Here is a 26947-nt window from a genome sequence, read left to right on the forward strand (position 1 = left end):
AATCTGCTTTTCTCATACCAGCCCCCTCAGTCATCCAGCCGTTTTTCAGTTTCACAGACAGGTGATCTCACTATCACCAATGTCCAGAGATCTGATGTTGGGTACTATATCTGCCAGACTTTAAATGTTGCAGGAAGTATTATAACAAAAGCCTACTTGGAAGTTACTGATGGTAAAAATACCTTTAYTTTATCATTCTCAAGTTTTTATTTTTATTTAAATACTATTTTGATATCTGCTTTGCATAAATGCAGGTTGCATGCATTACTTCTTTGAATCTAAAAATTCTGTTTGTGCTATCTCTGTCAGGGGTTTAAAAATTTAGATATTGTGGAATGCGGTATTGCCACTTTTTGTTTAATAAGTACACTTCAGATTATGGATTTTTCTCCCATCTGTTAATTTATCTGGCTTTTTTTAGTTTCCTCCACTAGATTTAGTTTACTTTCGGATTGCTTGCTGTCTAACTTTTTATCCCTGTTACTGTGTGTATCTCTGCTCACCTCTTTCAGTGGTATTGGATTTCACCTGCAGAGCACAGATTGGTCAGTAAGGTAGCTATTGGGGCAGGTGGAGGGAATAAAGATTCTATGAAATCAACTCTGGTCGATAATGAATAGAAACATATCCATTTTACTTCTGATTATTTTTACATGTTTTTTAACATTTGACATTACATCAACATGCTACCGTAGCTGTTTATGATTATGCCTATTTGTAATTTACTTAGTATTAAATAGTATTAATTAATAGTAAAGCAAGGCATAACTATAAATCCCAAATGAAATATGTTGCTTGGAAAATTGTGACCAGGCTTTATGTAGAACATGTTATCATTGACAACTGCAAAGCTCTTTACAAACCTGACAAAGTTAAATACAAACTATGTGTGGGTTTGTTTTGGTTGTCTCTGAAGAGAAAGATAGTAGTGGCTTAACAGTACATTACAGTGCATTACAACAGGTTGGGACAAGAAGTAAAGGATAAATTATGTAATTGAAAGCACAGTGTCATTTAAACATGCAAAAGAAATTACAAAATTTGGAATTTAGCCAAAAAAGCAGTGTTAACACCCTCCTGTTACAAAAAGTAATCTATAAATACTTAATGTTCACAAATTATCAGAACTTCAATTTTATATTTCAGCTACCAAACCAGACATTAAGTTGCATCAGTGCAACTGTTGACACTGCTAAACAACTGTATGTCATTTGAAGTTGTGACTATTTTAGATCATTAGTCCATGTCATGTTGGATGATACAGGTAGAGGAGATAGCTGAAGTACAATAAGATAGCTTTTACTTCTTTTCTTAATTATCCATTGATAAAGAAAAAGAAGTATGTAGACAGTCATTCCTGTTTCTGTGAATACTGAGACTGCTTTATACCTTTCTGTGCATAGTTATTAAGTAACTCGTCACATACATTTAATTTTTATGGTGTGAAAGATACATTAAAACTGATGCAAATACATTGTGAGATTCTCCTTGTGTCTTTGAACTCATATTGACAGATTAAGTCATCACAGAGCTGCAAGTCAGAAACTACTGGAAAAGTATTTCTCAACTGAAAAAATCTAATATGGTCCTGTTTGTTAGCTCTGTGTTTATTCCACCCTACTGCTGGCCATCTCTCAATTAGGAAACAGAACACACACAAGAAAAGAAAAATTGAAAAATACGTTATTTGCCAGGTTATTCCCTGCCTGCTTTCCTCCTCCTTTTCTGTCTTTAAATGCTGCAAGTACAAACTTCAGTATATAGATCTATTACATGGTAGAAGGTGAACAAAGTGAAATCTGTGCCTTTACAAAGCATTTAGGATGTTCTTTCTTTATCACTTTATAAATCATATATTTCATTATCACTTTATAAAGACACTGGAATTTAAAGAATGTCTCACGGATACCAGAATGTAATATGCAATGCTTCTTTCCCTTCTGAAAATACTGTGTTGTGTATCATGTAAAAATTCTGTAGCTGTGCATCATATTAATGCACCTTGCCCGGATAATGCATGCCTCCAACTTTAATTACTTGTTTAATTATCTTTAGTTTGTTTCAAAGCCTCAAGCAACTGCTATTGCTTAGATGATTAGAAAATTGCTTCCAGTTGCAGAAATCTGTTTCTTTTGGCAGTGATTGCAGACCGGCCTCCCCCTGTCATTCGACAGGGTCCTGTAAATCAGACTGTAGCCGTGGATGGTACTTTAGTACTGAACTGTGTGGCCACAGGCACTTTAATGCCCACCATCCTCTGGAAAAAAGATGGGACCCTGATGTCTACTCAGGACTCGCGCATCAAGCAGTTAGAGACAGGAGCGTTACAGATCCGATATGCCAAGGTAGCTTGAGCTGACAAGCTCTGCTTTTTGTGTTGGGTTTTCTTGCTGTTTGGTTTGCTTTGTTTTTTCCCCCAGGACACTTTTAATGTAGCAAGTCCTACTTTAAGAATTAATGAAATGTTAAATAATTGCATTAAAATGTTTCAGTTTGATACTTCATGCTTTCAGATAGTTCGTTCTTTAKGCTTAACACCTTGGCTTATTCAGCCTAGGGCACATTATTTCAGGTTTTGTAAGGAAAAATGCTTCTAAGAAGTATTAATTAAGGGAATTATTGAATGGGGAAGCAAAGCTTGTATTTCAGTAAGATGAATCGTTAAATGATTCGGGCTTCAGCACTCATAGATAAAAATGATCTAATTATTTCAAACATACCTTTGTCCAGCATCCTTTGTTTCAGCATACCTTTGCTACTGCAGTAATAGACCAGTGCACACAGGTTTTTAGAATAGTTTTTATTTTTTAAACTTATTTACTTGACAGTTTAAGTGTATTTTAAAATAGTTAAGCACCTGTCAATAAATGGCTTCCTTAAGGAACTGGAGCAAGATACCTGATTGGTATTGCTAGTCGTGCCGACAAACTGTAAAATGTTTTAAAATGTTGTTAATTTATAGCATACTGGCTATTCTCTGCTATCTTTTCTGTGGTTTGAGACATAGTAATTCTTAAAATTAGGCCAAGTATGTGACTTCGCTATATTCCCTAGAGTTGCCTTATTACTGATTACAAGTTATGCTGTTGTAGAATTTGAACCTCTGATTTGTGAGTGCTTCCTTTTAGCTCATCTGTTGAGACTGAGACCTCAGGAGAGTAGCATTTCTTTGCAAAAAACCCTCTTTTGAAATGTGATTAAGTCACATATGGACAAATAATCCAGCATTCAGAAATGAATGAGAATAGCATATGGAGATCCTTTATTGGGTCTCCTGTAGAGTGAAATTTATACTAGCAGAGAGAACCCAATAAGTGCAAGGCCCTGTGCAATATTTAAGCTTTCTTTAAGGTTGATATTCTCTCCTGTGTTGCAGTCCAGACAAATCCCTAGGCATCATTTAGGCAGAAGGTTGAGGGTTGCATGGGGCCTTGTCATCCGACTTCCTTCTCAATTTATTTGAAAAGAGCTCTGCAGAGCATGGAGTAAATGCTACAAGATATGGCCTTCATTTTGTTCATTAAAGAATGGGAAATATTTAATTAGCATCTGCAGCATTTCCAGCTCTTTAAAGAATGCTCAAAAATATGTATCTCTTTTCATTTTATAGCATGTGAAATCATACCCTTTACTTAAGAAGTTTCTTGTTCAAAGTTTCTGCATTCTAATATGTTTATCCATATTCATGGGGGAATGTACAGATCTGTAATTACTTTTCTGGCCCACTGAGTGCCTGATTGTTTCAAGTATTTATTCTTCTCTTTTCCCACTCAGCTGGGCGACACTGGTCGGTACACCTGCATTGCTTCAACCCCAAGTGGCGAAGCTACATGGAGTGCTTACATAGAGGTCCAAGGTAAATCAATTAGGGTTGCTCTGCATGGAGAAAATATGTAAAAGAAAATCAGAAATCAAAATGCAGTAGTTATCTGACACTGTCATAAATTGCCAGTGCAGATGCGAATGTGAACAGTATTCAGCTTACAGCTGCTTCCTGTCTATACATTGCATTTCTCTCTCCTTCGTTAGAATTTGGAGTCCCAGTGCAACCACCGAGACCCACTGACCCAAACTTGATTCCTAGTGCTCCATCGAAACCTGAGGTTACAGATGTCAGCAGAAATACCGTAACATTGTCATGGCAACCTAATTTGAATTCAGGTGCAACTCCAACCTCTTATATAATTGAGGCCTTCAGGTATATGAGTCTCATGTGATCTTGCTGTACTTGTGTTTATATATATAATTACTGCTAGAGAAAAGCACGTGCTAACCTGCTGTTGTGTTTTATCTTTAGCCATGCATCTGGTAGCAGCTGGCAAACTGTAGCTGAAAATGTGAAAACAGAGAGTTCTGCAGTTAAAGGTCTAAAACCTAATGCAATTTATCTGTTCCTTGTGAGGGCAGCTAATGCATATGGACTTAGTGACCCTAGCCAAATATCTGATCCAGTGAAAACTCAAGGTAAGCTTTTAATACTGGACATTTTGGGTACCTGCTGTGGCTGTCACAAATGGACTAAGCAATACTGGATGCAGGAATTCTGCTAGCTTTCAACTATCTATCTATGCATGCTGTAATATATACTAGAGAGTAAAATATAGGATTCAAACTTGCAGTCCCCTGTAACAGAGATTCTTAAAGCTCCTTAGACAGCCTGTTGCATTGCCTAAGGGAACCCTAGCATTTCTTACCAAAAGACAGTTACGTCTTGCAGAATAGTTCTTTTTAACAACAGAAGTAATCTCAGATTTTTGAAGTTATCACACAACTTTCAGAATTCAGTGGAAATTCTATCATTATGTCAAGAATCAAATGATCCCTAAGATTCAGACAGAGAGAGAAACAGCATGTAGTCTAAATTGGCTTCTGCTGCATTAGGAATGAGAAAAATTAAGATTTGGAGGAATTGGGTATCATGAGTCAGTAAAGAAGAGTTTTTTGGCAGTATGTTAAGTGTTGCAGTAGTACTGCTATTGAAAGCAGAACAGTAGGGAAGAGAGAGCTCTGACAGGTAGCAGAATCTGAGCTTCTACATTGCCATAGAAATGCTAGATAATAACAGAGAACAGACTCTAAGCTACCATCACTCTTCCTGAATCCAGCTATCTAAAATTTATGATAAATTTGTGTTCAGTATAGAAAATAAATGACAATTAATGGCAGTGTACAGGGGATAATGCAGTGGAAGTTTGCAGCCTGCATTTTTCCAGTGTGAACACTTGGRTTCTTCAGAACAAATAGAGAATAAATTGAACATACTCTTTTTCAAAGTAAAAGTAGTAGAGATCATCTCTCTCTTTTTTCTACTTTCCCTACTTAACTGGAGAATTGAACCCATTCACTAATGAAGAGCATCTCTGTTGTATGTTTGTTTCTTTGTTTGTATAAGGAAGTACATGTTTGTTTTTGAAAGGAAGTTCCTGAAGGAAAACAAAGCTTTTTCAGTTAGTGACTTTTTATTTGTTCTGAAGTCGGTTTGGACTCAAGTCTTTCCTGTCTCTGATGGGGAATGAATAGTTTTCACACTGCAGTCCTCTGCCATTACGCATTTCTCCTGCTGGCTGGCAATTTCACTAGATACATAGTCAGTAGAGTCATGGCCAGATAGAAAGTAAGGATCCCRCAAGTTCCTGGGTCTGTTACCAAGGAGAGATTTAATAGCTTTTCAGTGATTTCTGTATTCCTGGGAATACACATGCTTATAGGGCAACGTGTGCTATTATTCAGGTAGGCTGCAATGTTATTTGCCAGTTTTTCATGCAGTGTGGATTTATGCTTAGAGATGAGATGCAATATCAGGTCTGCAAGTCCCAGGTGAAGTGATCACTGGCCTGATGCTGATAAATGGTGAATGAGGCAGAATATCCTGCTCCCACACAGGACTGCATGTTTTAGAATGGCAAGGAGTGGTTCAGCAGTCCTTTGGGCAGCTGGTGAAGCTGAAGAATCAAGAACCACCCAAACCCTAAGCAGGGAATTAACAACCCRTAGATACAATTTTCATCAGTAGTAAGAACGTTATAAAGAGAGAAGTTCTTTAAAGCAGTTCCACTCTTCTTCCAATACCATTTCAGTTTTGTGTAAGTTGTGGTCTAGCTAAGCTGGGTCTAAAGTTTCCTACTTAACTTTTGTTCACAGGGCTTTGCATTCTTGTACTAAATGCATGTCCAGACAAGCAACCTACCTTGGTCTTTCAGCTTTACCAACATTAACAACACGCTTAAGTAGTTTTTGCAGGATAGTCTTGGTCCTGGAAGCTTAGAGCTAAACAAGAAAGTATGGGGTAGATACAATAGGCATTGTATAGCACAGATGTGCAAATGGCTGAGCCTGTTAACGGTTTTACTCATATTGTTAGTGACTCATCTCTTGTGGCTAGCAGAGAAGATATCACTACTTATTCAACTGGCATTTCTGTTACATTCTAAGCAGAAAGAAAGGCTAGAGTTTTAGGCAACTTCCAAACAGAAGTTTCTATCTTTAAGACTATCAGACTGAGGGAGGCAAAATGCACTGATACACGGACCATTTGACAGAACATATTACATGTGGATACAGCAGTGACTCAGGGGTAGGGGTTTTTTTCTTTCTCTGTGCTCATTTCTAAGAAGCCAGATTTGTCACCCACTAGCTGGGTGGTAACCTTAACTTTAAATAAATCTTCTTGTGAATGTGTTGGGGAAACTGTATGACAAGAGTGCAAAGTGKCATGGGCTTTCTGTTCTTAAATGGGAGCTGTATTTCTGGAAAAGAAACTTGTCTTCATGCCAGTATTTTTAATGCAGTCTAACATTTTTTATCATTATTTAGGCATGAACAAAAGCTGGTAAACTGAAAATGTAACCACCGTGACATAAAGTATGCTTTGCAACTGTTGCACTTGCATTTAATATGTGTGTTTTCTGTATCAGCATCTGCTGCACTATCCAGACCTCAGCTTTCAAGATAGTCTACATACCTGCAATCACTTATTACAGTAGTTGTAATTGTAGTTGTAGATAAATACATACACTGTTTCTGTGTACTCTCTCTCTGGCCCTTCTTGTGAGCAGGCAGGTATGGAAATTACTATGGTCTTACTGAGTACTTCAGAGAACAGAAACGTTGAAGATATCCTGCTCTTGCTTAATCACTGGAGGAGGTCAGATGGAGAAAATAGTAGGCTAGAGGAAAGTGCATGCAATGCATTACTCTGTATCTGGGATTGTAAAAAAAAAAAAAATCACTTTAAGTACTTTTCATGAATTTCCCAGTCTCTGATTTTAACTGTTGTCAGCATGGTATTTGTTTAAAATGAGGTGATCAAAGGGAGACATATGAAATCAATATAGAAACTATGTTACTCTGCTGTCCATAGTACATGTATATTTTAGCCACCCTATTAGTGATTGCCCTATAAATTTTATATATGTCTAGGACAGTCATTCCATTTCAGTTAAGTATGCTTTCTGCATAAGAGCTCTGCGTGCAGAAAATGTGTTTCCACTGTACAAGCTCAAACCACTGAATATTTTGAGGGGAATTTCTCCTTCATGTGCATGAACAATTCTTTTAGCTATAAGCTGCCAAAACCAAATATTGGGAGAGTGAGACAGCAACTGTGGTCTGCCTCCTATTTACAGAAGTCATTTGCTATCAGAGAAGCAGCAGCCACATGACTCGTTTTTCTTCTCTTCTGTTGTTACACTTTTTTTGTAATTAAAAGTAATGCATTAGATTGCCCATGRATGTATTTGTAGACACAGCTTCTGCTTTTGCCCTTCGTTGTAGGTTTCCTGGTCTCTTGGAATTTGGACTGGGCAGTAGAAAGTTTTCTCCTCCCTGCAGGAAAGAATAAAGAGATTCCGCTGTAGTCATTTACCATACATATCCCTGAGAGCGGTTCTTTCTTTTTATTCAGCATTTGTCTCCTGTTTCTTTATGTCAAAGGAAGTGCAGTGTATTGATTGGGTACTAACCAAGCATTGGTGATTTGCTCAAGAAAACACTTCATGTAGTTGTTTCTTACATAATTGGAAGGTACTCAGGGTAAACTTTACTGATTATAGGATCATATGCTTTATGATATTTTTATTTGTATTTGCATATACTTATTTTAATAATTACATATATTTGTGAGAATGGAATCTTAAATTATTACAGATATTCCACCAACAAGTCAAGGTGTGGATCACAAGCAGGTCCAGAGAGAACTAGGGGATGTGGTACTACATCTACACAACCCTACTATCCTTTCTTCCTCCTCAATTGAAGTTCATTGGACCGTAAGTATAGATCAGTGTCGTGGAGATGGTCATATACATTGTTGGATTGCACTGTTTTGCAGCTGTGGGGTCACACTGTAAGAAGCTGTGGAGTTTGTATACTTGCAAATGTTTTTCTTTGGAACGAAGTACTACTTGGGCTTTGCTGACCTACATCATTAAATTTCGACCACTTTTCAACATTTTGTGTCTCTGTAGGTAGTACTGCTTACAATATAGTGAGAGTTTCAGAGTCCTCCCCCAGAAGCTAAAAGACTGATCAAAGCCTTCTTAAGTCATATCATTTGAGACTTTTGCACTGCTTTCAGTAGGAAGTGTATCAGTCCCCTAATGTCTTTGAGATAACATCGGCACTTCCCAGTCTGTCAATCATTAGGTGAAGGGATATAGTGCATAATTCTGCTTGAAAGAGTTACCTCCATCCTACATACATACTGAGAAATACACCCACACCTCTAAAGCCTCATCTGAACCTACACTTCTTCCCAAGGTGCATTATAAGTGAATACACACAGTGCAGGGAGGAGAGAGGAAAATGGCAAACGGCGGTGGGGTGGGGTGGTCTGTTGATGTTGCCTCTGACAGGATGAAGCAGGAAGCTGGACATAGGGAGGATGCAGTAGAAGAGGAAATGAGAGAGTGAGGGAAAGATACTGCAGGAGTCCTAAAGTGAGGGGAATGAGAACATATATGAAATAGATTGAAGAAAGCTTACCAGGCTGATGCCTCAGTGAAAGAAGAATTAGAAATGGCTTAGAGTGGAAGACATTTTGGAATAAAAAGGAGTGAAGAGAAAGAATAACATCGGAAAGACAAAGTAATAAATGATGAGATAAGAAAATGTAATTTAAAGAGATCAGCTTTAAAACAGAATGCAGAATGAAGAAAAAATGGGGGACAATTATACTAGTGTGGCAATAAATCCCAAAGGATTGGAACTTGGAGGTCTTTTCAGAGCTCCTGTCTGCAGAAGTGAATAGGGGAGAGTATAGGTGAGCAAAGGATGTAGCCCCTGCCGGGTGATGGCAGACCATTTTTCAAAGCATTTGACTAGCCCAATGGAGTCCTTGTCCATGACCAGGGCTCCTTGTTGCTGCAAGAATACAAATAATAATATCTGCTGTGTTGCACACTAATTACACTGTCACCTGCAGTAAGGCCACCTGCAGCAGGCAACCTCGTGTTTTAACTAATAACATCTCTGAGGTTCCTAGCGCAATTTTGTTTGACCTTTACTTACAGAACAACCTTTTCCAGACAGCCAGTTTTTGTCAGTCTCTTGGGTGGCCTGTGGCTTCTCTGCAATTTCAAAAGTAAGCATTACCTCAATGTTAGCTAACACATATATTCTTTACACWATTATTAAAAATAAAGCATGTTGCTTTTTGGAGTAAAACTGCAAGCAAGCAGTTTTATTATATCACTGTATGACACTTTTGAAAGCAGGGAAAATCTGATGCACTTTTTTAAAAAAACCTTTCTTTTTGTTGTGCTTTCTTATTCATCGGTTAAAGGATAGTGAATGTTTCACAAGAGATCACTCCTTTAAGATAATTTTCTGTCTCAATTATTACCAAATACATTGAGTCCCTCCTTATTTACATTATGGTCTCTTTCTCCATATGTGTGGTATGTCCTCAGTCTAAAAAGCAGTTAGGACCACTGAATATCATTTTGAACCACTTTTCCAAGTGGTCCTCTTCTGTATTGCCATCTTGATTTTTGTGGGCCTCTTCTTAAACCAGCCCCTTTCCTCCAGCAGAGTAGCCTTCTGCTAAGTCAGTGAAGGTGGAGGAAGTGCCTGGATAAATCTGCCCTTTGCCTGAGGCAAACCTAATCAGCGCAAGGCAGATAGTGCCAGTTGGCTGCCCTTTTAAATCACTTTCTCCAGAAGGAAGCAGGGAGGAAGCAGTGTTCATTTTGTGGATTTTGGGAGGCTTCCACACCTCAGGAGAGCTGGCAGGTTTCTCCGTTTGATCTCTGCATCCGTCATCCTGGATGGCTGAGCTATAGATCCCCTGCCATCGTCTCCTCCCTTTCCCCTCATGCCTGCTGGTCTGCAGAGTGTGTTTGGGTGGGTGAGAAGTCTGCGCCTGTGCAGAGCTCCTTCTGCTCTGCTCAGACTTTCAGCAAATGTAAAGGTTGTTCTTTTCGCAGCGCTAGGACTTATTATACAATTCTGTTATCCCTGTTTAACGCCTTCATAAATCCACTGAAACTGGTGCCGTTCTACCAGCGTCAAATGGATTAATGCACTTGTGCATCAGGCCTGTAATTTGCTGTATTCAAGGAGGTTTTATCTAGTTCGGTGGTGGTATTTACTTGAAATAAAATAAAATAGTCAGAGGACTGTGCATAATGTCACAGACAACATTCACAGTTCATATTTATTAAACAATTTGTTTTGTGTCCTAATGTGCTTTTTTGMTGTTTTGCCAGGTGGACCAGCAATCCCAGTATATTCAAGGATATAAAATTCTGTACCGGCCTACGCCAGCATCCTATGGGGAGTCAGAATGGCTAATTTTTGAAGTGAGGACTCCAACCAAAAACAGTGTGATCATTCCAGAGCTGAAGAAAGGTGTAAACTATGAAATCAAGGCCCGCCCCTTTTTCAATGAGTTTCAAGGAGCAGACAGTGAAGTGAAATTTGCCAAAACCCTGGAAGAAGGCAAGTAGGAGCAAGGCTGTCTTCGCCTTGCCTTTTTGAAGTAGTATCCTGGCCTGCTTTTCTCTGATCTGTTCACTGTTTGATTTTGTTTGAAGTGCGGGCTGCTGGAGAACAGCAGTCTGCAGCAGAGGAGACTCTGTGTTGGACCGATCGTTGTGTGAATTGTTCGGTGACACAGAGATAAATATTCAGAATGATGCATGAGAGACGGAGAGAGAGAGGGATGTGCAAAACCCCCTTCAAAACACAATGGGAAATGTGGTTTTTATCTTCTGTGTTGTGTGCACTCCTCCCTGCTGAGTTCATGGTCTGGTCGCAAGTGACTTCTGTCAGATTCAAACACTTACTAATCACTATCTTGAGTAGATAGCAGACACCACAGAAATCATCAAAGCACTGTAGCTGAGGGAATGGAAGCCACATTTTTTAAAAGGCTTTTATATCTAGATCAATCACTAGTTCAAAATGAAAAGATGAATGAGGGCAGCAGACACAGTGGACTAAATTATGTATTTCCATCTCATACATGTGCTAAAAAGGGAAGGTTCATAAAGCTGTTCCTTTTGTCATAGCTCTTCCGGTAGCTCAGGCATAATAGGTATGCAAGATGGCCAGTGCCTCTGAATAGGGATTTCAGTGCATCTGTTGGGATGTGATACCTTTTCCCTTCTCTCTACCTCCCCAATAGATGTACTGTTTAGCTCTGGCTTAAATTATTTCTGTGTGTTTCAAGCAGTGTGCTTAAACACGTTCATCCTAAGCATCATTTAAGCATCTAGTTTTAGAAAGTTGATTTAAAATGCAAAATAGGAATGTTAATGATAACGCATTTTGTCTTGATTTTAGCGAGCTTGTATTATTCATTATTACTTACACATTAGAGGAATTGAGGTTTAGCCTTCCATCAGGGTCAATTTATAGGCTGTACTTTTCAAAACTGTGGATCCTGGGTGAGRTGATTTGAGACCAATGAGGAATTCATTGCTTGGGAATTCTGGCATTCAGGTAAAGGGCACCTGAGTTTGGGCGAATCTTGTGACCTGAGTGACTTTTCCAATCTTATAGAGAGAGACTACAGCAGAACTCAGGAGCCTGGTTGCAGGTTCTCATCCCTTTCCTTGTACATCATTTTAGCTTAATGAAGGGTGGGGAGTAAAAAAATGCATTTGCATAGCCCAAARCAGACCACATGTACTTCAGAAGCTGACTTCATCTTAAAAAAGCTGGCTGCTGCACTTGACAAAYGTAACCCTTCGATCTTTCCCTCCAAATAAACAGCTCCTAGTGCTCCACCACAAAGTGTTTCAGTAACTAAAAATGACGGGAATGGGACGGCAATTGTGGTCACCTGGCAGCCACCCCCCGAGGATAACCAGAATGGTATGGTTCAAGAATATAAGGTAAGACAGTTCTACCTCCTGGCAAGGATCGGCAAGGTATGCATGGATTAGTTGTTTGTGGATGCCTGGCACCATCTACTGGTTAAAGTAAGAGCACCTGGGATAGAAAATTGCTTCTTTGAATCAAACTCCATATTTAGTAATTCTCTCCAAATGGTAAAAAGCAATTAAAAGAGCCTGCATAAATCAAAGCGAAGGGTCAACACTCATAATTAAAATAACTACTTGCTTGCCATCATTATAAATTGAGAAATTCATACACAAGCTGAGAGGGAAATATACCTGTTTGAGAACCATTTTGTGACTTAAAGATATTGGCTGAGATAATAAATATAAACAGGCTTAATGAGTTGAAAAGCTCAGGGATAATTATTAACAGTGTTAAGATATGAGTAAATTATATGTAACWGGGGTAGTTAAAATAAATGGAAAACTTTCCAATAAAGAATGTGTTTGTGTAAAATTAAGTATATTTAATGTAAAGAAATATTTCTGTTCTTTTACACAAACACAGCTCTCACRCTATATATTTTTTTAACAAATTGGAAGTATATTATAGAATATTTATTATTTGATGTTCATTTAGCAACAGACACTGTATTTATTCTCAGCTTAAATTGCTTTGAGATAAATTACCTAGCAAAGTAAATGAAGCTGATTTTTCCTGAGCAAGCTTCAGACATTTTGCATGTCTAGTCATGGATATCAAGTCTGCTTTATAGCCACTGAGTGGCAGGATGGTCTATTTCAGTCTCTTGCAAATTGGCATTACTGATCTTGGCTATTCTTTTGAGGTAAAATGCTGTTATATAGACATTAATTCCTAGCCATCAAATGTCATTCTGCAATTTTTTTCCCTTCACTAGAAATAGAAAAGGGAAGAGATCACTAAGGTTCATGGTCAATTTAGAATAATAAAACACTTTTCAGAAACTGATTGACTGCTACAGAATCAGTTTTGTGGCTTAGTTTCAGATATATAATGTAATTGGAAAAAAACATATTCGCAAAAGTATTTCATTAAAAGGCAGACCTTGAAATGAAGAGAAAGAATTATTCCCTTCAAGAAACTGCATTAGAGGAATGTTAAGGTTGTGGGCACAAAACAATAAAAGACAAGAAATTCACATCTGAGAGTGGATAGAGTATCTAACATACCTCCTAGCATTTAGAGAGAAGAGGCTATCAGGTGTAAGAGCAAACATCTTGTAGTGCTGGTGTACCATTAGATGGCACAGTGGCACGTTTCACAACTCCTACATGTAGTGTGGGGATGCCATTATTTTCCTCTGTGGTGTTTGCCTTGGACAGAAAACAGACATATATGTAGTTGCTGCATGAGCAGTATGTATTTAATATTTTTTGTCTAAAAATTAAAAAAATGCAAAAGCAATGCAAAAGCAGTGTTTTGAGATTAAGAACTAATAACTGGGGGTAAAACAGAAACACAGGTCTTGTAAAATTTTCTGTGTTTTCACCTTCTGTCTTCTGTTTTTCCCTAGAAAAAAGGTATGCATGTGTGGGAGGAATTCTTCATTTTCTCAACCRCTCACATCCAGGACAAGAGTGTACCTACTTACTTAAAGATAAAACAAATTGAAAAAAGGATACCATCTTAATTGGAGAAGTGTCAGTACCACTCAAAAAAAACCCCAACAGAAATTCAAATCATGGTACAGATCATTCTGTCATCCCATAGCACGGAGTTGGAAAGTCAGTTGCTATACTAGCTTTTTCTTCACTGATGTGTCTGTTATAGTGAGAATTCCTCCTTATTTCATAACATTCTAAAATTTAGTTTTCACTTCCCCCTTAAGGGTATACAATCAACTGTAGTATTGGCAAGCACTGAACAACCTGAAGTTAAATCTGACATTCTCAATTTGTGAATTTCTCCGGGTATTTGAGTGCCTAAGAGCAACACATTTTCACTGCAGACAGGGAGTGTGTASTTGCAAATGTGCGATACATTGATTTTATTGTTTGCATATATGCTATTATAAAGGTGGCAGTAACAATTTCTGTCAAAATTTCCTAGGTCAAAATGTAGATTTAAATCTTTTTTTGCTTACTTTTTATGAAGTTCTTATATAAATAATAGCTTTTCCATAGACCATCCTTTAGAATTTAAGAACAATAATAATAACTCTACTACTACTGCTAATGACTGAAAAAATATGTATTTAATATCAGAATATAAAATGGCAATTCTCTTCTGTTCTTTTGGTGTGCTTTGACCAAAAACTGTTATGTATTTGCTAAATTGACATTTTATTTCTAAGGAGTTTTAAAAACTTTTCAGATCCTCACAGTGTCCCACTAGCCTTCTTTCATTACTTGGCATGCGGAGAATGAAAAGCAGTCTTACAGTGTCCTGAAGGTGAAATAAAGAAGGTTTACAGTATCCAAGCAGAAAGGACTCCCCCCAAAATGCCCTACCAATTGTTCTGTGCCTTAAAAGTGAAGCTCTAGCTCATTCACTGGATAATCTCTGCAGCAGCAGAATTGCACAAGGGACTAAGAACAGCTACCTGGGTAGTAAATCTTTTAGGAGCTCCGTATGTCAGAATCTTTCCTCCTGGGTACAATCAGCACTGATTCAGAAATGCCGACGTTCCCAGGAAAGGTTGTTTCTTCACAGAGAAAGTGCTGATTTTTTTCACTTTCTGGACAAATGTCCATGGTAGAGTAATACGTTTGTGGAAAGGGAATAAAAAAGAAATTAACACAGCTTCATCAAATTTTCAACGGACCTAGATTAGCTGCTACTTCACCTTTAATAGCAGTTGGGAGTTCAACCATACTTTTAAAAGCATTTGCCRTACAAGCAAAAACCTCATCAGATTGTTTCTCCCAGTCATTTAATATCACTGAGGTCATCTGTAAAATGGTGAATTGAAGCCTTTAGATGTGTCCTGATCTCATCCAAAAGATGAGGTCTAACAGTATGTTGTTGCCTCTCAAAGGAAGATGGTGTATTACTCAACACTTGCCACTAGCTGCAAAAAAAAAGAGATAACTTTAACTTTGTGATTCCAGCATAATACCAATTCTCTTGTGAAGCCATGTGGTGAAAGACTTGCCCTTGCACTTGAGTGAAGAAAGCGTTGCTTGATGGGTTATTCTTGAACGAGAGAATTACAAATTCATTTAACTGAATGCTCTTACTCTGTTGTTTATGTGAATGATTTTTGGCTAAGAGGCTTACCTTATTTGTTCAGTGTTACAAATGCTTTTATTTTTATTAGCGCTCATGTCATGGGTTGAACTGTAAATGTGTTAGGACAAACCTATCAAATAATTTTAATGGTTGGAGCTGCTTTTTAGAACAGGAAGTATCTTTTTAGTATTCATGCAGTGCCTGGAACAGTGATCCATGACTGCAGATTTTAGCAGTGACAAATTCTAACTCTCTTTATCCAGCAGAAAGGAATTATGTCATCCTTCCATCCAGTTATCCTTTCAGTGTTGAATTTTGAACATTTAAATATACAATTCACTTCACTTCCCTGCAGGTTTGGTGCCTTGGCAATGAAAGTCGATACCATATAAACAAGACGGTGGATGGTTCCACCTTTTCCGTAGTCATCCCCTCCCTAGTTCCTGGTATTCGATACAGTGTGGAAGTGGCAGCAAGTACCGGAGCAGGACCTGGAGTGAAAAGTGATCCACAGTTTATCCAATTAGGTAAGTCTGCTGGTAATCCTACCTGTTGGTTTCAATGACTTTTGTTTTGTTTGCATTTGTCTTCTATGGAACCAGAAATATTTTCAAGACCAGTGGAATAGATAGCGTTACCAATGATGTCTGAAATAGCAGGATTTGGCATTTGGGGCTTTAAACTTTTCTTAGGACTGAATTCTAAAGATGGGTTTATAACAATATCGCTTGCTATTTTTTTTAATCTCCCAATTCAGCAATGCCTTTTGGTTGTTGATTTTTCAAAGTAATTTTTCACACTAAGAATGGTGTAATAAAACATGTAAAGGAGTATGAATCACTAAGTCTTGACTCACTTTAGCTTAGGGATGTAATTTGTCTTGATCAGATTTTATCTTTCTTTATTAAGGCGAAAAAACAAGAGCATGCTAAAATTATGTACAATAAGTATCAACTATGGCAGAAAGCTAGTAAACAATTGCAGTACAGGGACAAGAAGTATGCAGATGATTTACAGTAATCTTGATCTCCTAAGTTTATCTACACCAAACATCTCTCTGTCACAAATGCAGATCAATGGCATTGCTTCTGGATGTATCCGGGAGAAATGCATCTTTGCTGTTGGCTAGCAGAAGAATAAGATTAAGGTGTAGTCATACCTTGCTTTGCCAGTAGGCCTTTATCAGAATGCCTTATCTTTGCAGTATATAGTCTGTGTTATCAAACCAAAAGGCAAACTCAGCATGTTGCTTTGGACTTTGTGTCCCTTTCTATCTTTATGCCATCAATATATCTTCCTAGTTACTTGATTATTTTTATATTTAAAAGTCTATAATTATTGGATATGAAAAAAGGATGGAACAACTGATATATTCTCTGGACAATTACATGTACATTACCTTGACTATTAAAATGAAGGTCATCTTCAACATATTTAATTTACATAAGCATATGATTTCCATTTACATAAAGAGAGATTTTATGACAAAATTACACACAGCTTACACGGTACTTCAATAGTATGTGTAAAAAATGATTGGTGTTTGTTTGAATGTTCTTTTCTAAGCCAACTTCCATTCTCAGGAATTAAAGTTCTTTCTATACAGCTTAGATTTTGAAAACTTTAGATCAGTGAAGTGATATTCACTGAAGAAAACAATGGCAAAACCTTGATGTTCAAAACCAAAGACTTGATAATCACACTTTTGTCTTTTCTCTGATGATAAACAAATGCTAATTGCAGGTGAATTTTATAATGCCACTAATCAGTTTGGGTTTTTGGTAGGCAGAAAAAGGAGCAAATCAGACTATCAGAGCAGGATCTTTTGCCTGCTCCTGGGTTGCTGACCTTATTGACACTACACTGGAAAGCATGAAGTGATCACACAACTCAGAGGGTGTTCAGATGTACTAGTATGGCCATAGCTTTGTAAAAGCCAATAGAAGTCAAATTCCTCGCCTTTGCATGTCTTCTTCTAATACATTTTTTAGTACAGTACAAGTGAAAAAATTCTCATTGAAACTTGGACATTTAAATATCAAGGCACTGAAAAACTGGTACTAAATAATTCAGGTGTTCAGTGTTGCCTTTGAAAGTGTCTTTGTTCCAGGTTATATTTTYCAGTTTATCTGTCTGTAAGGACTAGCTCATTAGAATCCGATGTTTAGTGATCTTTGTGTCAGTGCTAAGAGTTCAGTTCCTAAAGTACTGGCAAAACTATTACAGCTGATTATATTAATAATTAACACTGTAATTTTCAACATAGGCTGAATATTGCATATGCAGTATGCAATATGTAGATACAATATCTGAAAGTGTTAAAAACATAGCAAACAACTTGCTCTTAAGGCTGTCTTATACTTTCAAGGCATAGCCCTCTGCCACCCCTTTGCTGATATATAGTAATGAATCATCCCTGTAGCACTGTGTTGAAGGGTTTTTTTGAAATTTGTTGAAGTTTAGGTCCCTGACGGACTGTTGATCAGTGTTGCGTATGTCCATCTGTAACTGGCCCTCAACCCCATACTTTTGCAAGTTGTATGAGCCAGTAACGGTGGCAGTGGGCAATGAGATCATGCTTCTCAGAGCAAACCTGAAAAAACATTGTGCTCCCTGAAAGCGAGAACTGGGTTTGTTCCTAGTTCCTGCATAGGTACGACTGGTATAACACTCCAGTCCCTATCTTCAACTCACCTTTTTTTTTTAGCAGCCATGTATTCCCATGTGATTTGGGTGTGATTTTGTATTCTTTACTGCTTGCTTCTAATTAAGTGGCCAGAGCTACATACTGTGGTAAAAGTCCTGTAATTTGGTTACTACAGTTGCATGGCAAAGACCTGGAGACGGGAGACGTGTGGGGATCCATGCCACTAGAAGCAGTACACAGGAGTTTCTAGACAGTGCTGCTTTGCTTTAGGCAACTGCAGGAGGCTACTAAAAATTACTACTTAAATTTAAGAAGGGTGCCCTTTAGTAGCACCAAGCAGCTTAAAATCAAGGCGCAAGAATGGCTCCGAGATACCTAACTCTTCCCTCTGGTACCAGCTCTCTCAGAGCCCCCGCAGAGAGTCACATTCTTGGTTCTTGGACATGCTCCCAGCACGGGAATGGAGCAGGCACTGCTGTTTGCTGGTAGCTCTTCTGAAGAAAGAAAATTAATTTCTTGATGTCATCAGTTGGCACCTTTCACAGGCAATAAATCAAATGGTTACAGAGAGAGGGGAGGGAGTCTAGGGAGGAGAAGGATCTACGTGCTCAGTGAACTGTATTTTTGCTATAGTTGATTTCAAGATTCTGCATTTCTTTCATTGATCCCAACTTTTCCTTCTGAAAATCTTTTCCTGATGCCTGAATTAGTACAATACTTCCATTTTTGAATTAAGAATTCCATGTGTGCAAATGGGATATACTGTGCGATTTACATATAGACTTATTTTTTTGAACAGCTTTTCATAAAAATCGAAGGTACGTCTCCTCCTAGTGTGTTTTCATTATAAAAATGTGAGGCTAGACTGTGGTTGGCTGCGGAACATCCAAAGAAGAGATGTCATGCAAGTTTATTTCCCCGATGTAACACACTCCCTTGCACAGCACAACCTCATTTGTGCGCTGTGCAGGACGCTCCTGGGTTTCTGCCTGGGAGAGGCGCCTGGGCAGAGTTTCAGCCCTGGGTGCGTGACATGAGGAAGCTGCACTTGCCCAAGGCCGTGCTCCAGATGGAGAGGGGAGGATGGGAGAAACTGGACTCTCTGAGAGCTGAGACGTGCAATTGCTGCCCCATGCATCAGCTGAGCTCTGATTACTGACCTTGTGCGCACACTTAACCCGTTACCGAGACAGGTACAAATTGCAAGCTCAAACCTCTTTCGTTTTCCATATCTCAGTGGACATGAAGCAGCTCGCTGAGCTGCAGTACTGCAGACTTCCAGTGCCACCTGGGACAGGCCAACCATATACTCACCTCTTATTCAATAATCACATTTCAGGGTTTACAATCATAAGACGAACGATTTGGCAGTTGCTCTCACTTAAAACACTACACTTGGGGCTTTTAAATTTTTAGTTTTGAGCCACCTTTTAAAGCTTTCTCTGAAACTGAAAAGGCTGGAAACCCATTTTTTGTTTGTTTTTAAGACAAAAGATGATATTTTACATAAATAAAAGACTGCAAGACCTCTGGTGTTAAGGCAAAAATAGGTATTTCATGAGAACTTGCTACAGCTCACTGTAAGTCTTTGCATTTATAATACTATCCAGTGGAGGTAAAATCRTAGTGAGAAAATTGTCATGACTTTCTTCTTGTTATGACACGTATCTTCAGGACATTGGTTACAAAAATGCTCTGTACAGAGAGTTGAGAATTATCAGAACAAAGTAATTTTTGCTGATCTCTAGTCTTACTTTTGCCAGTGATGGCATGCTACTTATGATAGCTGTGTGGTTAATATTATTCATAAACAAATAATTTGTATGAATAGATTGTATGTATTTATTTTTAAGAGATGTCTGTAAAATAATTRTGAACCTTGAATGCATTATTCAACTAGTGGGCGTCTCAAGTGCGCAAAATACAAGTCTCATTGAATCTTTATTATTCTAATCACTTCCTTTAGGAGATGCGATTTGTGAACTTGTGATTTGTGCCTGCCTTTAGGGATATTATTCTTTCAGCCCCTCAAGTACTTCTACAGTGCAATAGTTGTAAGGTTTTTTGTTGATATTTTTCTTTCTCTTGTGGCCTGCCAATGACTTAATAGAAGTAGACTGTTTTTTCTCACAGCAAGCCCTTCCAAGACAGCTTGGTGCTGTCTCCTCACAAATTGTATGTCGTAAGATTGAAGTGCAAAGATGATATTTTTCCAGTTATGGAAATGGAGACAAAACAGTCTATTCTCAAGCTGGTAATATTTTACCAAATAATTTTCATATTGCATCATGCACATATATTCAAGGAAACCTCAGACGACATGTTGCAAATTTCAAGTGCCTTGCAAGTTTTGAACTGCCAGAATTAGCAGTCTCCATGAAACCTAAATCTTCCTACTTACTGTTCATACTTTTTGTGCACCAAATGAGATGGGCAGGCATATGGAAAATAGCATGCAGTAGGGTGTACACATACAGGGCAAAGTTAAGTTTGCTTGCACACCTGTGAACCTGGAATTTCCTATCTTTTGTGAATCTTTGGCATTCCAATCTGAATTGTATTTTAACATTGTATTTAACAACTTTAACATTGATTTTTACATTATTACTTACACATATATTTTAAATTAGAGAACGGCATTCTGTTCAAAATAAATTTCAGTAAGTTTTTATTGCATTTTGAACTTGGAGCTTCGAGACGGATCCAGTACCCTGTGAACAATAGGCACAGCAAGAGTTATCTGTGATAAAAAGAAGTCTCTTCTCCTGGGGTAGAAGAAAACGGGATGAGTCAGTGTGATAATATGCTGGTTTCAGGGAGTAGTGATCTGCCTGCTCCAACAACTCTGAGGCATTTTCAAGTACATTATATGTTGTGGCTGCTGCTCTGGCAGTAAGATGCACTTTGCCTTAGAGTGTTTATGTTCACTTATTATTTTGGCATGTTTCCCTGAGGAGTGCAAGCAGGAACAGGAATGTTGATTATGAACCATTTATATCTCAGTCAAAGCTTCCAGAAATTTCCTGGGATGAAGAAAAAGCACTTTTTGAGTCCCAGAGCTTTTTTCCTGACACGTTTCACTGGACTGTTACAAAGAACGAAGATGACTTTCTCAAAGAAAGGCTTCCTAAATACTGTATATTGAAATTTTTGACAATAAGGAGTTCACTAGATTTAATTCCCCTTGCTTTATATTTAGCTTACTTTCCATTTTTAAATTAAAAGAGGAGCAGAAGATGGGTCAAATGTGGTCTCTTGAGGGCTCTTCCGTGCTATTTTCTATGATGCTGTTTATACGACTATACACAAACACACATGCATTTTTCTCCTTATCGTGTGTGTAAATAAATACCAGTTAATGTAATGACCCTAACAGTCCACTCATACACTGTGTGGCCCAAGTCTGGTTCCTTAAAAACAAATATATTATTATGCTCTTCATATGTTTGCAAGGGACAGCAAGATAACACCATGAAATGAATCTTAATTAAAGATTAGAACAGTAAATGTTCAAAGAGATTCTTCAGTATTTTGTAATCTTGAGACATGTATTGGTTGAGCAATGCAAAATGTTTGTATATACAAAGGTATTATCCTTATGTATGCTTGTATCATTGATGTGTGTTTATAAAACATTCTCATTTGGCTTTGAGTTTGTGAATTTTCCCTAGTTCTGTCCTGAGTTGTTCTCACTCTTTGTTTTAGGAATTTATTTATTTATTTATTTATTTTGCTTTAAGCATATATTTTTAGAGGATAAGGGAAAAAATATCAACCTTCTAAATTTATTTGCAACCACAGGTGCTCTAGGCATCTTTTTTTCTGTTCCATTAAAAGATATAAGGTAGTGTAGCAGTTTAAAAATACAGAAAATGTAAGCTCACTCATTTTGAAATCAGAGTGATGATGCAAGTTTTCATATCTTAACATGGTCTCAGCTGCAAAGAGACAAAAGATGAGATATAGAGCGACAGTTTTAATTCATTAGTCACAGTATACGTTTAAGCCCATCTGGCCACTTGTGTGGAACTTCACTTGGCTGTCTCCATAAAATCTGAAGCAACCCATCTTAACCTTGCACAAATGGGCGTGAAGTCTATAAACCCAGCAGACACAAAGGGTGTGTTAGTAAGCAAAGAATGAGCCTGCCTAGTGAACTTTCAGACTAGGCAGTGCACTTAGGATCACAGAAGATAAAGGGATTTGAAATATGAAATAAAATTTTCAATAAACTAACAGTCAGAGGCAGCGATTCCTTGGCAAAATAGGTATTTGGCCTTGATGTCACATAAACAGAACTCTGGAACATTGCACTTGAAAAAAGCTATTATTAATTTAACCATTTCCCATTCCCTTTTTCCAGAGGAGGTTCTTTTGACTTTACTTGTACAGTCTATTTCAGTTCCAAATCCTGTTTGTATTGTGGTTGCTTATATCTTAGTTAAGCTTATTTTGGAACAAACAAGAGATGCCGTAATGAAAAAAAATTAACCTGCTCACCTGGTTAGTTCATAGGGAAAAGTGTTGTTATTTAAGTGGATAGATTTTCATTTCTTGCATATTTTATTAATATATTCTTACATATTTATTAAGAGAATTGTTTGAGAATAATTCTACAGTGAGTAAACAGCACTTTTCTCCTTAAAACACTAATCTCAGATCCAGAATCTGATGTCACTCTCCACAGTAGAGAAACAACTAACTGTTGGATTTGCACTAAAACAAAAAAAGGGTATTTCAAAGACTAAGCTATGGAATGTGTAAAGCAATATCCACTCTGAGTAAAGGTTTCAAATTCTTGGCCTCACTCTGTGTAATAATGAAATTTGCAATGAGCAGTCACTGTGGTGGTAAAAAATCAAGCAGACAGTATTTTATCTTCGAACTTCTTCATTACAGTTGGAAAGCATTGTTCGGTAACTGAATATTCTCACTACTGTTCCTAGAAGGTTCCTGCAAAAGTAGAACAGAAAGAGAACAAAAGACTGATTCTTACAGATGCTTTCTGTGTCAAAAATTAAAAATCGTGTGCAAAAAGTATGTCCTTTATTTTGACCTGATCTTTAAGAGTAAGCAATTTTTGAAGAGGGTTACATTTCCAGCAATAATGAGACTGCTTGACTGTTTCTACCAATTCATACCTCCTTTTTAGTCATCCTTCAGCTTGTTCATCCACATCAGGAGGGCAGAAATGGTTATTTTGTGCATTTACTTCTTTATGTACTCTTAAATTTTCAATCTTCTTGAATTGAGGTCAAAGTGACAAACTGCAAAGAGAACATTAGACTGTGTAGTGTAAGATTCAAATCCTATATTAGGAAATGCTAAAATAAATTTTTTCACTCAATATCAACCTTATGAATGTATTTTGAATTTGTGTTTCTTCTGTGATTTTCAGTTATATGAGAATGTATGATTGTGTAGTGGAATTTATGCTTTCACAAAACTGTAAGAACAGTGAAGCATCTATTTTGTACTTCAGCTTTCATTGTCTTGCTATGTTCTTTGCTGATGTTTGCTCATGCCAATTCATTGGGGATTTTGGGTGTCCTTTTTTTTCAGATTCTCATGGAAACCCCGTGTCTTCAGAAGATCAAGTCAGTTTAGCCCAGCAGATTTCTGATGTAGTAAAACAGCCTGCCTTTATTGCGGGAATTGGTGCAGCCTGTTGGATTATCCTTATGGTTTTCAGCATCTGGCTATATCGCCACAGGAAGAAGCGAAATGGACTCACTAGTACTTATGCTGGTATCAGAAAAGGTGCCATATTACATGTTTCAATCCATTAGCTGCTAAATGCCTGTTTACTGAGCTATTTCCTTTGTCATCAGTCTCTTACTCTTCTAGGACTTGATGCAGAATTTACCAAATTATTTCAAAGCTGTCAGGAAGTTTGGATCAGAACCCAGTACAGGAAACATTAATAACTACACAACGTATAATACCTAGCTTTTAAGTATGAGCCTTCAGCAAAATACCTAGATTAGCTTTTATAGAAGATACTCATACAAATGAGAAATGTATGAGATGGATTTAAGGCTGGCAGCTTCCACTATGCCCTTGCTATCTGACACTGTACCATCTGAAAAGGAACCAACTGGATGGGAGTTCATTGTCCCTTTTATTCAGTCTTTTGCCTGCTGCTAAGAATACTAACAGTGGTGTCAGTTAATGTAATGCTTTTGGTGTGTGTACCTGGATTTCCTTATATTCTGGGGAAATGCGATAAAGTGGCTGTCTAAGAAAGCACACGGTAATACTTTCCAAGATCCTTTCATAAATGCAGTTGTGAGGTCCTTCTTTGGGCCTGAATTCTGGGGCTATCAAATCTAGCATTTGCATTCAGGTAGAATGGCAGCTCTGGGACTAACTTAAAGCACTCTTCATTTTCATGTTATTGATATCTTTTATATCAGATAGTGGGTGGCAAGCAGCACTTTATAGTATACTCAGTGGCAAAAAAAACCAGAATCTCTACCTGGAAGATCTTCTAGAATAAAAACTTGATTTCTCCCAATTCAGTAGTCTTTTGATTAAGCCCCGAAGTTAAAGCTGAATTCAATAAGCAACTCAAAGCACATAGTACCACATAGACACTCCTAAAGCGATAACTATAAATTCTGGAATGAATCAGGATGAACAATCATTCTTTTAAAGAAACAGAGGGAGGGTTGGCATATTAAGCAATTAAAAGATAGACCTAGGCTTAAAAGATGCACACATCTTCATGTTCTGAAAGGTGTCATGAGATTATGTTCTTCAGTCACTTCAAGTATGAATGTGTGATGGGCCAGAGAGATAGGCAAATGTAACACAAATTTTTTGAACAGTAGTTGTGTGTCACTATGAGAAAAAACCAAAGGCAAAATAGCAACTGAGTTGCATAATAGAGACAAGGAAATAATTTTGAGGTGTAGCAGAATTTTAGGTGGCCCCCGTACTATTGAAGTGTCAATGCTTATGTTAGACTTCGGTCACAGTGGTTTTAGTAGAGTTGTAATCACATAAATCAGGGGTGAATTTCACCTTTAATTTTGTTCCTCTAGGATTTCTTAGGTAACACAGACCCTGACATACTGCTGCACTGGCCTGCTGTGTTTTGTTTTACTAATAGCATGCTGCCATACTGCCTTTCTACGGTGCTTTAAAACTAATATCACTATGCTTTCAGCAGTATCTGTGATTAAGCAAAAGGAATATAATATGTCTTTAAAAATAATCACTTTAATGACATCAGCTATTGTTCAAAACAGCTGTGTTTTTCAATAGCTGTAAAAATATCTTTTGTATAATTTACTGGGTATTTTAATAAAAAACATACAGAAAAGTAGGGTTTGCATCTCCATTAGCAAGTATTCTTCAAGCAAAAAAAATCATCTTTACTGAAATAGAAATTGCAAAATAGTTTCCACTCCACAATTCATCAAGTCAGGACCGTGAGTGCAAACTTTCTTCAGTCTTGCATTTACTTATTTATTTTTATGTTTAGCTTCAGACCTGACATCTGTTGAAATACTGCACTACCCCCACACATACATATTGTACGAGCACTCTTACACACTCACAAGAGTTTATTAATACAAGCTCTGAGAATTAAGTTGTTCTTTCATGTGGTAGCTATGCAGTTTTCATTTAGTTCAACCTCTGTTCATCTGTTCCTCAATTCCTTAAAACCTAAACTAAGTTTAGTACTTAGCTCACAAGAGAGTAATGAGACAGATATTTCAAGATTTTTTTCATSTCCTTGTGCTTGCAAATTAATTTTGAGATGCTTCATTCTCTTTTGAATAGCTCTGGTTTAAATGCACCTTCTATTTTTAATGAAAGCCTGCTGTTACTATGGTTCTATGTTTTTGAATGTAGCTAAATTACACTGACTGTGTGAAAAGGCCTAGCTCAAAGGAAATACAATGGAATTCCCAAGATAAAAAGCTCTGCTACAAATGAAGCCTGAAATGAGAAAAATGTTCAGAGGTTTTTCTTTTTCGCTCAGTGTCATATTCCTGGAAATAAATTGGCTTGGTAAGAGGGGGGTAAAAACTACAGCATATTCTAAGTCATACCAACAAGACACTCTGGAGCCCCCYAAAACATCAGAGTTATTGTAAAAATTACATTAAGCTCTTTAAGTAATTGCTCTCTTAGCCACAGCCTTTTCTTTCTGTGACAGGTTTGCTGATCAAACCTCATCTTCTTCTAGTGAAGATTGTATTGTTTCTCTGACATTTCTCTTTCCTTCCATTAGATTGAAAAGGAGGATGGTAGCTTTTTCCTCCCCATTGGTAGTACAAGAACTATACTCCGTTGTCAGCAGGAGGGGGAGCATGTGCTAGTAGGAAGAGCAGATGCTGGTGCTCTGTACGCGGATTAGAGGCCCTATTGATCCAAAGGGGATTTATAGTAGCCGTGAGAGTGAAGATTGTCAAGCGATGCCATTGTTCCCTTGTTAACCTACCTTTTCCCCTTAAAGGCATGGTAGGAAGGTGGTGCAGCTAGGGACGCCTTTTACCTTTTTTTAATGATTATTTGAGAAAGAAAGATTAATAACACTGTCTCTTATTTCCTCATCTGTGAAAACAAAATGAATTGCTGTAGTAGATTTTAGTGCCTTTATTGCAGTGCAATTTGGTGCCATTCTTGATTCAGACAGAGTCAAACAGCAGTTCTCTTTGTTCCTTTATATGATTATTATTTCCTTACTGAATACTTAAGCGGGCCTATTAGTTCAGCATAATGAGCATTTACTTAGTGAACTGCAGATAAAATTCAATAGGACCTTGATAAGGCTTTGTTAAGGAATTT

General features: G+C 37.6%; 1 protein-coding gene across 1 annotated transcript in view; it reads left to right on the plus strand.

Annotated features, from left to right (window-relative positions):
* The window catches only part of ROBO1 (roundabout guidance receptor 1), a 651980-nt gene that overhangs the window by 591389 nt on the left and 33644 nt on the right, over window positions 1-26947 (plus strand). Inside the window, exons 10-19 of the mRNA XM_026075994.1 lie at window positions 1-172; window positions 2140-2345; window positions 3775-3856; window positions 4030-4198; window positions 4298-4464; window positions 8146-8267; window positions 10707-10938; window positions 12217-12338; window positions 15854-16025; window positions 23708-23905. Of these exons, the coding sequence (XP_025931779.1) occupies window positions 1-172; window positions 2140-2345; window positions 3775-3856; window positions 4030-4198; window positions 4298-4464; window positions 8146-8267; window positions 10707-10938; window positions 12217-12338; window positions 15854-16025; window positions 23708-23905 (1642 nt within the window). The remainder of the gene's footprint in view (window positions 173-2139; window positions 2346-3774; window positions 3857-4029; window positions 4199-4297; window positions 4465-8145; window positions 8268-10706; window positions 10939-12216; window positions 12339-15853; window positions 16026-23707; window positions 23906-26947) is intronic.

Source organism: Apteryx rowi, unplaced genomic scaffold, assembly GCF_003343035.1.
Source record: "Apteryx rowi isolate R43461 unplaced genomic scaffold, aptRow1 scaffold_42, whole genome shotgun sequence".
Taxonomy (NCBI): Eukaryota; Metazoa; Chordata; class Aves; order Apterygiformes; family Apterygidae; genus Apteryx; species Apteryx rowi.